General features: G+C 39.1%; 2 protein-coding genes across 2 annotated transcripts; one reads left to right on the top strand and one right to left on the bottom strand.

The window, feature by feature from the left end:
- Positions 1-5,229: 5,229 nt before the first annotated feature.
- LOC103721502 (arogenate dehydrogenase 2, chloroplastic-like) lies at positions 5,230-7,136 on the bottom strand. The gene is given in 7 exon segments (XM_089928314.1): positions 5,230-5,566; positions 5,652-5,726; positions 5,935-6,004; positions 6,078-6,160; positions 6,266-6,518; positions 6,520-6,717; positions 6,887-7,136. Coding segments are annotated over 7 exon segments (939 nt in total). The 5' UTR covers positions 7,069-7,136; the 3' UTR covers positions 5,230-5,488.
- A 5,259-nt stretch (positions 7,137-12,395) lies between these two features.
- LOC148699670 (uncharacterized) lies at positions 12,396-13,328 on the top strand. Its single transcript, XM_088713599.2, has one exon. It carries the CDS (start codon positions 12,620-12,622, stop codon positions 13,061-13,063), a length of 444 nt encoding a protein of 147 aa, XP_088569725.1. The 5' UTR covers positions 12,396-12,619; the 3' UTR covers positions 13,064-13,328.
- Positions 13,329-13,784: the final 456 nt, after the last annotated feature.

Below are 13,784 nucleotides of genomic sequence, written 5' to 3'. Positions count from 1 at the left end.
TGCTACTCTGTTGTGAGGTGGTGTTGGGTTGTGCTTCTATGTTCTAATCATTGCTTCTAGGTCCTACGCCCGGAATCAAGGTGTACTTTGACAAGAAAAAGGATTGCCGGGGGCATGTGCTTTGGTGCCAGCATGAGCTAGTTTCATATCCAATTGTCGAGACATGGTGTTATAATTTTAATCATACTCAAGGGAAATGAGATGAGATGACTGTATTATATGATTCTCTCTCTCTCTCCTCTGCCCCACGGATTTCAAGGCACTTGATTTTCTTGCTTAACAGTTAAATGGTTTCTTACTTAAATACGACAGAAACGGGCAAGCAAAGATTTTTTTGAAGAGTCATCATAAGGATAATCGCTGATGCGTACTTGCACATAATTAACAGCATAATTCATGAGCATTTTGTTTGCGAATAATGTCGAAATGCTGCAGTTGTCAAAATGATGCTACATTCGGGGAAGGCACCTGCGGTATCTACGTATTCACTTTCTTTGCTATCAGCCATGGCCATCTAATCAAACAAAAAGGACAGTAGTGGGTGACGCCTGCCCATCAAATAAAACAGAATCTTTCTTGTTTAACTCGAATCCTTTGTCTAATACTGTAAAAATAATATGGCCGGGGCGATGCTGCGAGTCTCAACTATGGAGGCAAAACTTTATATCTTGATTTTTGCGACATTCTCGGATATCATACTTTAGAATATAACAGGATGAGATGGAATGTAATAGAAATAAAGAGAGGGATTGGCTTGCCTACTTCCAACAGTCAAAAAAAAAAAACTGAACACTCCAAAACCCGTTGTAACAGGGATTTGATGCAATTAATTGTTACGATCAGTGCGATACAGAGTGAGGTTTTGAGGTGCGAGGAGTTGGGGTGTGAATCAGTGGGCAATGCTCGGCAATGGAGCTTTTTACTTGGATGAAAAAAAATATAATTACTCGTGAGGCCAATAGGGCGACCGACTAGATGGCAGCGTATGTAGCGTGCCATTCGGAAGTACCTTATGGATCGGAGAAAGAGATGCTCGGAGCATTTCGGAACTATAGGATATATTCGTACCTGCTATATATATATATATATATATAATTATTGGCTGCGAAAGCAAAAAGAAAAATACAAAGCTCAAAGGATAAGGAGCGGCAGATTGGTGACGGTGGTCAAGGGGGGAGTCACGGGTGATACTAAAAGTGCAGCGTACGGTCGACGGTGGTGTCCGTTTTTGCTCCATCCTCGGGAAGGCTGTGATAAAGCAGCGGAATTCACGGTGGGTTTGGTTCACCATTTTGGCATCAGAAAGTCCTTTACGTCTCTATCCCAAAGCTGAGCTGAGGGGGGTCTGAAAAAGTATCATCCATACGAAACTTATTCCTACAGCGGATTGAAACTCTACTACGATAGATTGGAGCTTGTCCAGAAACAGCTTTAAACATTCGTTGCTGCAGGGCTGCAGGATATTCACAGACTGTCGAGAAATTGTATTACCTTCCGGATCCCTTATGTATATTGAGAGATAAACAGAGCAATTGATTGGATTACTTCTTATGTGGCTCAGCATTCTATCGACAAGTACCAGCTTTGAATATTTATTGCTGCAAGATGTCCACAGATTCACGAGAGCTTGTATTATCTTTCGAAATCCTCATGTACATTAGATGACGAACAAAACAGTTAATTGGATCACTTTTTATGTAGCTCAGCAGTGTTGTAGACCAGATACTATTCTTCTTTTCTTTGGTTATGTTTTATTTTTTTGATTTTTTTTTTGGATGTACTAGTATAAGATGGTTTATTCAAAAAAAAAAAAAAAATCCTTCGCTTCTTTCCGGCTTCAACCAGCACTCCTTCTGAACCCACCGAAGGAAATAGGTTTTGATTGCTTAAAAAAAAGACTCACCGATTGCCCTGGCGCGGGCTGCTTAAATCCGGTCCCATATTCATATAGATTCTTTGGAAGATCACAGCGAATCAGGCACACGAAACGCCCATTGGGTGGTTTGGTGCAAGGTTTCTAAATCCGAGATATTTCCCACCTCGGCAAGCGACCTATAGATTTTTTTTAGGTTTTGCACTATATTTTAGATTTTGGATATCTAACTCAGCAATACAATAAATCCACAATTATCAACTATCTTCAAATAAATTTCAAAATCATTTAGCTGAAAATCTATGTAAAAATTAAAATAATCAGAAAAATATACATCAATATGCGTTGTATCATATCAAACAATATCTAAGGTTTCATTGACTTATATTAAATGAGATGATATGACCAGTCATGCCCCCACCTGCGCAGGGTACGTGAGGCACCCAGTGCCTATGTGAGGGCTACATGAGGGGAAAAACACGGGACTCCCCTGCCAGATATTGTCCAATTCTGGAGCTTCACGCAAGCGTCCTTCACCCCTCCTCGATTTTGTTTTTTTTCCAAAACGCGTCTGCATGATTAAGAGACATCCGTCTCATATGCCCAGGCTTTGGAACGAGTCTTTCCAATATGGAATTATTAGGCCTCACACTCTTTCCACCATCGGACAAGAGTCGTCCTCGGCTTTGATACCAAAAGTAACGCCCCCGCCTGCGTGAGGCACGTGAGGCACCCAGTGCCCACGTGGGGGCCGCATGAGGAGGGAAATACGGAGCTCCCATGCCAGATATTATCCGGTTCTGGGGCTTCACGCAAGCGTTCTTCACCCCTTTCCGATTTTGTTTTCCTCCCAAAATGTGTATGCAGAATTTGGAGACACCCGCCTCATATGTCCAAGCTCTGAAACGAGTTTTTCCGATATGGGACTATTGGGCTTCACACCCGATGTTCTTACTCCACCCATGCTTCCCTCCCTCCAATTTTAATTTTTTGGGGGGTGAGGCTTGGCTCTGATGCCTCATTGCATGTAAATATTGGGTGGTATCTCCTTTTGCATCTCATCCGGAGGCCTTTACCTTTCTTATCCTTTCATTCCCCTCTTCCGGTCTTTCTTCTTTTTATTTTTCTTCTCTTCTCTAGTATCTGTTCATTTCCCTTAACGAATTGGTGGTGACTTGTCACCGTGTTTCTAAAAGAAAATGTAGATTCAGCACTACCCTAGAGAAATAAAAACTAAAAAATGTCGAGGGGCTGTTTGATATTGCTTTCCTTTTTTGTTTTTATTTTAAAAACCCAAGAAGAAAAAAAATGTACGAGACTGAAACATATAGATGATAAAAAAGTTTTATTCTTTAAAAATTATTTACAAAATCTTTAGATATTTTGGTAGCAAAGATCAATTACTTTTAAAAAAGTAAAAATAAAAGCAGGAAGGAGCAAAAGAAGTTATGCAAATAGTATACTAATTTTCATATAGTATTTTCCTAATTTGCAGAGAAACAAAAATACAAAAATAACAACAATACAACAAAAATTCGTAACTTTTGGTGTGAGATTCATGAGAATCTTGATAAGACACAATACACATTATGTACCAAAATATGAGCATAATTCTTTTGTTTTTTTTTTATATAAGAAACTCTTCGAGTCAGCTCTACAATGGATATCGATCAGTGATCCAAATGTTTCCAGTAAGGTCAAAACAAGCTTTTAACTTGAAAGATTTTGTTCGACGATCGTTGAAAAATTTTACTGTATATATATCTTTATGTGGAACAGTGAGGAGGCCTATAAGCACAAGGGACGAGTTTAACATGAATAAAAATGTTTGATACATTCCATTTACAGGACCACGTTTTGCTAAAAGCCAGTGGCAATATATATAGTGGGTTAGGACCATTTGTTAATCTGAGTGCCAGGTGCTCTTGTATTAGAAAACTTTCTTGGAAACTGAAAATGGATGCGCTAACCCAAATCTCCGCTACTAATATACTCACTGGATCATCGTGCTTCAGATAAACTAATTCATATACTCACTAGATCATTGTGCTTCAGATAAACTAATTCTGCTTTTGCTAAGTTTTTTAAATGCTGCTCATCTTTACATTTCCTCCATAAATATATTTTTTTTGGAGCGGTAGGACATCTAGAACGGCACGCTACCTGAAGTAAATCGACTGCACCGGTCCAAGATTTGGAAAAAAAAAATATTTTATTAAAAAATTGAGTTACACAAAAAGACTCTTGCAAGAGAGGATATTCTCACTTCCTTCCTCTCTCTCTTTTTTTGTCACGCCACATTAAAGGAGACACAAAAAATAGAGCATTATATGGGTGGAATATTTGAGTCCTACCTAAATTCAAAAGAAACCAGCATCCACTGAAAACAAACTTTGATAACTATTAAAAGACAAAAATAATTATTTTAGATAAAATAACTAAGTAAAATAAAATTATTTATTCTAAATGAGATAAATAAATAAAATAAAATTAGGAATAGGATCTTAGTATAAACGAGCAATGATTGCCAAACATTTAGCAGATTTCTTCCTTGCAATCAAAATTTATGTCCCAGTTGCAAACTTGCAGCCGGTCAATCTGGGAAGAGTCTCATAGGATGTTAGTGAGATGGCTTATTGAGCTTTTGACATTTCTACCGAAATAGATCTCAACCAAAGTGAAAATAATCATATAGGAAACTTATTGTCAGTCAGTTGAAAGTTCTCATTTGCAAGTAATAAATCCCTCAAGAAGGTCTTCGCCGCGAATTATGATCAGAGCTGCATGCAACTTCAAATTTTTTTCAAAAATGAAGGAAAAAAACAAGGACATGTTTACAGTGCTTTCATTCCAGCTTGCCAAGATGTAAAGAGTAATAAGAAAACAGCTCATGACAATGATAATCACGCACATCAATAAATGAGATTTACCAAATCAGCTTGTTGCTATCTTTGTCTATGTGTTTACTATTGTACAGTTTAGTTAGCTTGATTTTAGGACATGATTATAGCTATACCGTGTATATATTCCTATGCGAGTAACAGTAATAGATGTTCACAATTATCTTTAAAGAAAATGTAGTTGTTCTAACGATCATATACAATTGAGAGTCCTTATTCTTGGAGGATGGCAGAAAATTTTGAGCAAATCAAGGATGACCGCCAATTTTAAGGCAATAAAAAAGAATATGATGGCACAGATTGCCATTTTACTTTTTCTGATCTCAAACCACACCATTCATGTTCTGATTTTCCCTGTCGACACTTAATTTCAGAAAGATCTAAACCTGACCCCCTAACAAAATATTTTGACAAAAATCTGCATAATTGTCTCTTAAGTTTGATGCTCAACCAAAGTAGAACTAATGATAATGTTTCATCTCCAGCAAATATATAGTATTGGCACGGGATATTTTTACAAATTCACGTTATCCTACTGGATTTGCACTGATGATTGTTAAAACAAATCTACGGAAGACTGAAGCTTGTATAAAAAGAAAGAAAGAAAGAAAGAAAATCCATCGTGGATGTTGAGAAAATAAATGACAGAAGGATATGATTAATGGAGATACCGCCATCTTGATCTCTATGCATATTGCAAGCCAATCATTAGTCATTAATGGAGTTCCACGTCTTTTGTTCTCTCCAGCAGCTTCTCTCTCACAGCCTTGAAGGCAAGATCCAGCTTGTCCAGCTGCTCCATAATAAAACACAAGCTTAGATAGGTAACTATGATTAAGTGGCCTGCAGACTGTGCTTAATTAGGTTAGGGCTCATACTTCCTGTCTCGCAAACTTATTACGTACGAACAGCCCGCAGTACAAATCAAAGCTATCCTTCGTGGTGTTGTCTCTCTGCACGGTCTCGGTTAGCCAAGATGAGATTTGTCACTCTTACCTCTCATCTAAGTATAAGTGTCATCCATTGCAGCATAGAGCTGTTGTTCTAGGTTTCATGGCACTGTGTCGCAATGGATTCCACTTCTTGCAACAAGATAAAGAGTTCCATGCAAGCATCAAAAAGAGGAGTCAGGGAGTCTAGATAGGATCAAGTTATTGTTACCAGTTGAAGAAGTGCTTGGCTGCCTTTTGTATCCATTGGTGTGGGCTTGATTCCCATCTCTGCCAATATCCTATGATGAGAGAATAGGAGTTAAAAGAATCGAGAGACATGTTTGAATGGTTAAGGGGTGGAAAAAGAGGTACCTGCCAAAGGTGTGAGCCAGGAATTGGCTCTTGGCTGCCATCTCGTCATGCTCTTGGCACGACATTTCCACCATTCTGCAGCCCTACGAACGAACCAACACATCAGATATCTTATACTTCGAGGAATAGAGTATAATACTTGAGTATAATAGAAAACCAAATCATACATACGTCGTTAGTGCTCTTACCTCAGCTTGGAATATGCCCAAATAGTTGTCACAAAGAGCATGGTCCCTTATGCGGACTTTCTCATAAACCAAAGGCAGCCCATTCCACCCTTCTTTTCCACTCTCCGGGCCGAACATGGGGTGGGTGCAAAGCACATCAGCCTCTTCAGGTAGTAAGTACCTTTGGATTAACATGACACGCCAAAGGAAAATAAACAATGGCATATAGCACCTTATTCCTATTAATATCGGGAGGTCTACGGCCATTGCCCGGACAAGCTAAGAACCGGATATATCAACATACCCGTAGGAGGAGGTCTCTTGGGTATTCCTTCCCGGATAGCACATCCACGAATAGCAGAGGCATTCTGAGACGACCCATGGGGATCGACCGGATGACATCACCCAAGGATAGGATGGATGTGCACAGAAGTATCACCTGGCCACCTGCCTCCATCAAGTCATCCATATCCCTACACAATCAAACAGCATTCCATTCCATTTCCTTTTCCCTGGGACTAATTCTAAATTTTAGAACACGATATTCCCAAGAAGAGCAGTTTTCTTTTGTTTTTTTTTTTCCGGTGGTATCCACGAGGAACGACGAAGAAAGTGACAAAACTATAGGAGTGAAAACTTTACCTGAAGAAAGTGATGCCCAATTGGGAGCAGAGGAGGGAATAATCGGACCGAGACGTGGCTGTCAGGATGTGGCCTTGCTTGACGAATGTCTTCGCTAGAAATTGTGCGAAAGGGCCGAAGCCTATGATGGCTATCTTTAGTGGTCCATTAGGAAGGGGAGTGGAAGAAGAAGAGGAGGCCATGGCGAGAGAGAGGGAGGGAGGGAGGGAGACGAGCCGACTAGGGTTAAGGGCCCCCAGTGGGGGAGAGGCGTGCAATGGATGGAAGGGAAGGGCAATCTTCGCGCTTACGAAATCTTGTACCATGTGCGCCGACCGGAAACCGTATCCACGAACAGATACGGGTCGGCTCTCTTGCCGGGATCCGTGGGCTGGTCCCGGAGCACACAGGAAGGGCCAGGCCTGATATTGGCCTATGGATTGAAACCTTGGGCTAAGCCCAGCCCGAGTGGCCTGCAAACTTGATACGCCCGAAGGCTCTCAACTTAGCTTCGGATCAGAGATTAGAGATATAACTCTCCCAACCAGAGGGCTAGCTTCGGCCATTAACAGCAGCCCCTTCTTCTCCTTCTATGATGCAGTCTTCTTGGCCCAGCTTTGTTCTGGCAAAGCTGTACTGGGCGGGGATAAAGTATTGAGATTTGTTGTATTGGGCTTTAATTTTTGCGATAAAATATTTTTTCTGTTTGCAGTTCTTTAAGATTTAACTTTTTTATAGCTTTTTAATGAGAAAAAATAATGGAAATTCTGCCTTCTGGGTTCGGACTAAGGATATAATTGCATGCATTAAGAAGAGAAGAGGGTGATGTGGAATGGAGATTGCCAGCTGACCTACAGTGGCCATTATATTAAAGTAATTATCAAAAATGGCTATTATAATGGTATTATAACGGGAACAATAGGAAGGAATGAAGGGAATATCTTATCGAAACGATCATATTTGTTTTATAAATAATTAATAATAATAGAAAAATAATGGTATTGTCTTTTCCTTCTTTTTTATTGAATATATATTTTTTGGATCATACAATCATTTTTAGAGAAAATTTTGAAAAAATATTTTATTTAAAAAAGTACAAATAAAAAGTTGTTATTTGTGTTATAGCAGTATTTCATAACAAAAGATAAGATTATAACAGGAAATAATGGAAAATAACAGTCGTTATATTTTTTATATTATTTAACTTAATAATGTAATGGGGGTGGCCAAAATTGCGATAGACACTGTTATAATGCTTCTAATATCTTTATCTAAAACCATTTATTGTTTCATGACCCTCCACTTTACCTATCAGTAAACTATGTATTGCTTTTACCTGTTATTGTTCTTTATGTGCACTTTCAACATACAAAGATATAGAATTGCAACTACGCAAGAAATCAATTGTTTTCATAATTTTATGTATCCAAATACTAGTCAGACCCAACTTATTAAACCTCATATTGAATAATAATTTCACTATTTCATCTATATAAAAAATATTCTTTATAAGCCATATGATATGATGTTGATGAAAGAAAAGATAAAACTTCGTAGCCTCTCCATATTTATGTGCACACGGGTGCCACTTGTTTATTGGTAGCTTCTACTCTTTTAAGTTAATCTAAACTTTGCCTATGGATTTCAGTCCCAAGTAAGCCCAGCCCAATCGCATCTACATCTAGCTCACCAAACTGCCATGTGGGCTGTAGCACTATAAAGTCCTGGGCCGACCTAATTCGCTACCAATAAATCACACCTTTATACTGCAACCACACAAAAAAAAGAGAAGAAAATCACACCTTTATACAACTAGATTTGATTCCCTTCCACATATGATTCTCACCAAACTCCTCCCTTACCTCCCACCCTTCAAATCCCACAAAGTTCTCCCCCACCCTGGCCCAATCTCCCATCAAACGGACACAATGAAGTCATCCCATACAAAAACCATCCCTTCATCCACAAAAGAATGTTCCCCGGGAATATATAAACTCAGATAGTAGCAAACAAAAGGTTACGACAAATCCAAAAAAAAAAAAGACAAGGAGGAGAGAGGCGATAGAGAGAAAGAAAAAGGGACAAGAAAAAGCACAACCGCACGAGAAGCTCAACCAGGGTGTGCCAAGCCCTTGTTCTGGCTCGGCGGTCTTGAATCTTGGAATCTAACAATTGCAAGCGTGTTTGGTGGTGAGCCTGGCATATGCCGGCCATTGAATAGAGTTTGGACAGAGGGAATAAGACGACAAATGGGGCCACAGATTAGGTGGCTATCAAATTCATCAAATACTTAGTTCTCATCCATTGATTTATAATTATTGCCAGAAAATGAAAGTATTTTTACGTTCATCTAAAATAATGCACATTTATAAAAAAAAAATAAATAATATTATGAATTGGATGATGATATTTGTGGCCAATTACACATATTTATAGGTATTTTTGTCGAATTTTTATATATTTTATTTTTTGATTCTTATAGATATATTTGCTCTAGATTGGTTTAATAAAAATCGATATACCAAATACAAACCTATTGTCTGACATTCAATTGCCGCCAGTTGTCTTCATTAGTAGTTCATGCGCATTAATTACAATCCCAGATGGTCGTCTAAACCAAGGCTTAAATACTTGTATTCATATCACGTTGTGGACAATGTTTGTGAGAATTTTATTGGAGAATTGATGGATATGGAACATGCATTCAATCTTACCGACCGGAATTTGTGCAGATTTGTTGCACAAAGAAACAAAAGATTTTATTAAATCACAGAGGTCGAGCCATGAGCAACACTTAACAAATGAGAAATTGATCGGCTGGTTAGGTGTGTCTGGTTTTTTTTTAACCAAAAAAATAGACCGTTCTATAAGTGTTTTTTTTTGCGACTAATTTATTTGAAGGGTAGATTCACCTATACCTCCATCATGAAGGAAATGAACCAAAATAATGAAACCTTTAATATTGCAAAATAGTCTAACTATAGGCAAGCTCTTTCGATCTCATGCATCTCGAATATCTTGGCATCTTACATTAAGTGGGAAATTGGTTCTCATTTATTTTGATCCATCATCTACACTAGATAGATGATAAATTGTAATATTTCTAGTTTTCTTTTTTTTCACATGAATAGTACTTTACTTTCTAAGATTTAATGAAAGTAGATGAGGTATCATTCATTTAAGTAAGATATTTGAATGGTATAGAGCTGAATCCGGAACAAAGGTAAACAATACTAGATAGTTAATATCCCCCTCCAAGAAGTAATTCCAGCTCTTTTACATTGTTTCACTTCTCCAATTGCTTCATGATTTCCAAAGCATTTCTCATTCTCTTTCTTGAAACCTTGGATTCACCACTTTTCTCTAAACTAGATTCAAAAGCGGATGCGTCCACTTGCCTGTGCAGGTGAAGAGCTTGCGTGCACTATGAGCTGCATGCACAAAGCATTAATTGTCGATCGATTTTATAACAATTATTTGATTGGATAGGGAAAAAACATGTTCCAAACCATTGTGCCAACGACTGTGCCCCTTAAATTTCTCATGGATTCCTCGTAGAGCCTAGTTTTAGGTTTTGTAGGAGTCGCCACCTTTCCCAAGTATAAAGAAGATCCGAGCTGCCCTCTATGAAACCTTTTTTATTTTTTATTTTTTCATAGATATATGTTTCTATCAAACCTGAGTTCTACAATGCTACAATCATCCATTCCTGTAAAAATGAGCAATTATTATTGAAATCAAGCTTGATCATAACACCGGCCTAGGAACAATAATTTCAGAGCTCAGAGGGGAGAGGATGTATGATGAAGAGCTATAAATTAGCATATAATTATTAGAACACACGTAGTAATACCCAACTATGCTCAATTATTCTATAGCCTTACAGCTGTTAAAATTAAAACAGTTATATAGTAGCTAGGCCACACGTTTATTAGTCCATGACCTATGAAATTTTTTTATGCACCACTCGAGCATTGCTCCTTCCCAAAACCCTAATTAAAGTTGATATTACTAAAGTGGCTCCTTTTGATTCCAAAGAAGGGGTCTCACCAGGCTTGAACCGTTGTAGGTTGGCTGCCTCTCCTTTTTGTATCCATCCCCTGAAATCACTAATGGGTGTTGGAAAAGAATAGTTCGTGGTGTGATTCTCTGGTCTTGTAAAAGATTAAACATCAAACAGTTTTCTATGTCAAATTATAATTTAATCAGTGGCGATGCACCCATTTAAGCAATTAAAATTGTGCAACAAGTTTTGGTCAGCACGATTGCATCTTTATACAAATCCGGCCTTCGAAGAGACTTCTAGTCTACAAATTAGCTGAAGGGAATATCAGTTTCGAACTCTTGGCATGGCATTTAGAAGTCGAAGCAGCGACAGATTTAAATAGATTTTCTGCTGTATAAATTAAAACTGATATTTTCTTTTCTAAATCCATCTAGGCTCGATCACCAAATGAAAAATTAAATGCGTCTGGCCACAAACAAATGTGATAGTAGCACACAATAGCGAGACAGATATTTCGTAAAGAGATGAACAATTGGCTTCTTCAGTTTTAAAGGGCGTACGCTGCTGATCAGACCGCTAAAAGTATAGCATGATGCAGCCCATTGAAAAACTATATAATGCTGCTATCATTCTCAAAGTTAGACCTCGCAAAAACATGGAGATTTACTTAAATTTTATTGATAAGTATTGATGGAGAAATTGTTGGACATCTATCTCGACTTTGGTATTAACGAAGATGAACAACTTCGATAAAAACTAAGGAGCCAATTTGCATGTCTTAATGAAGACCGGCAATAATAGTAACACTACTGTCAATGCATGATCAGCACGATCACCATCGTATGCTGCTCACGCGAAACGTTTTCCATGTTGTAAAGTGCAGCTAGCCATTAAAGCACGTTGTGCTAAATCAATAACTGATCGAATTGATTACCCTATATAAAGGGGCAATCTGAGGGTTCTTAAATAAGTTTATTCAGAGATTCTACTCTGCAAAGATTTCTTTTTTTCATACTGTTACCTCACTGTTCTAACGTAAGCATCGGAGGGTTTCCGCCGGAAACTTTTCGGCGAGAGAATTTCTTGCAATCACCCCTGGAGGAAATCAATTGTTCTGCACCTTGGTCAACTCGTTTAGTTCGGTTCACGTCGATCTCAGAGTCATCTGAACTGCACTCCGATCTCGATCCAAGATTATATGGTAAGAGGTGCATTTATATTCTTACTAAAAAGACATATATTTCGGGTGCCTTCGGTCAACCTGACAGTGATTAAACAAAATTATGAACACATAATTGAATCCCAATATATTATTTGGCTAGGGCATTACTTGGCTGGTCTCTATTCACGGTTGGTAGAACTGCTTTCCCCATACTTGCAAAAGGTAAATTTGTGACCACCAATAATTACTTGAGGTAACCTTTAGAACATAGAGATCAGGTCAAGGTATAGAATCGCCAAAAAGCACTTCAAACTCTAGTGAACGTGGAGAGGTGCTTTTGTCCTTTAATTAGTAATTAGATAAGCTTGGGAAACACATTAGCCCACCTTTTAATACGGATTAAGGTGAAGTGCATGGGACTCCACCTAATCGAAGCAAGGGCTCGTTCGTCCTTTTGGATTCATGGCTTTCATGCCCGAGTTATCGGCATTTGAGTTCTTGCTCCTATATAAACCATAGCCGTTTGGAAGAAAGAAAGGAATAGGAACGGAAGAAAGAAAGGAAGTGAGGAAAAGGGAAGGTGAACATGGGCAACAGCCTTAGGTGCTGCTTGGCTTGCGTCCTTCCCTGCGGCGCGCTTGACGTCGTCCGAGTTGTCCACCGAAATGGCCAGGTCGAGGAGTACAGTCGCCAAGTCTCTGCTGGTGAGATCTTGGCAGCCAATCCTGACCACGTCTTGAGCAAGCCGTGTTCTCAAGGTGCTGTTCGCCAGATTCTACTGGTCTCCCCGGATTCGGAACTCAAACGAGGTAACATTTACTTCCTAATCCCAGCATCATCAATTCCAGAAAAGAGGAAGAAGCATCAGAAGAGGAAGCATACGAAGACTAGCACAACTGCCCACGTACCAGATGAGAACAACTATTTAGCTGATATCCTCTCGGAGAAGAAGACGCGCCACCGTCGCCATAGAAGCGGTCGAGTCGGGGTGCGACGGCCTCATCTCGAGAGCATATATGAGGAGCCATGAGGCAATCAGGCATGGGAATGACGGCAATTCCTGGCCGGAATGTGGCCGGCGGAGAGGCCAAGTATTGGGTCGGTTGCACCAGGGGCAACGTCTTCTTTATGCCATGGTGGGTCTTCCGTGGAAACCCATGTAATATTTTTTCCCCTTCCCACTTTATGGAAGTGAGCAGAAGCCGTGGAATTCTTTTTATTCTACGTAGATCTTTCTTTTTTTCTAAAAGAGATGTCGATCGGCTCGAGGTGCAAATAAAAGAGAGAGAAGATCTAAACCAATGGCCATGTACTTAAACCAATGCTAGGTTGTACGAAACGGAGTTGAAAGCTGTGCTTCATTTTGCCATGGTTCATTACTTACCATTGGACTGCTTTTATTATGGCAAAAAAAGCCCACTTAAACATCATTGCACCTACCAAGTAATAGATCAGGAATACAGCTTAGGATACGCGCATGCCATGGCTCAACTAAATAGTACTCTATGAGCAGTAGTTTGTTTTTGCTTTTATTTCTTTGAGCAGAATTCATAAACAGCGACCTGACCTTTGTAATGAGCTACCAACATGATGCTCTATCATGACGAGGGGCTGCTCATACCTCTCTTCTTACAGATAGGAGGTCTAGGATTCAAAGACTTGAAGTAGTGTTATTTCCAAAAGATTTCCTTTCAAGCAATTGTATTACAGGGAGGACACCCCAATAAATATGTATGTGTGGGAATCAAGTA

This window comes from Phoenix dactylifera, chromosome 17 (assembly GCF_051530095.1).
Source record: "Phoenix dactylifera cultivar Ajwa chromosome 17, Ajwa_hap1_PhDact_Kaust_v1.1, whole genome shotgun sequence".
Taxonomy (NCBI): Eukaryota; Viridiplantae; Streptophyta; class Magnoliopsida; order Arecales; family Arecaceae; genus Phoenix; species Phoenix dactylifera.
The sequence above is the reverse complement of the archived record's forward strand: the minus strand, read 5'-3'. Positions and strand labels throughout refer to the sequence as shown.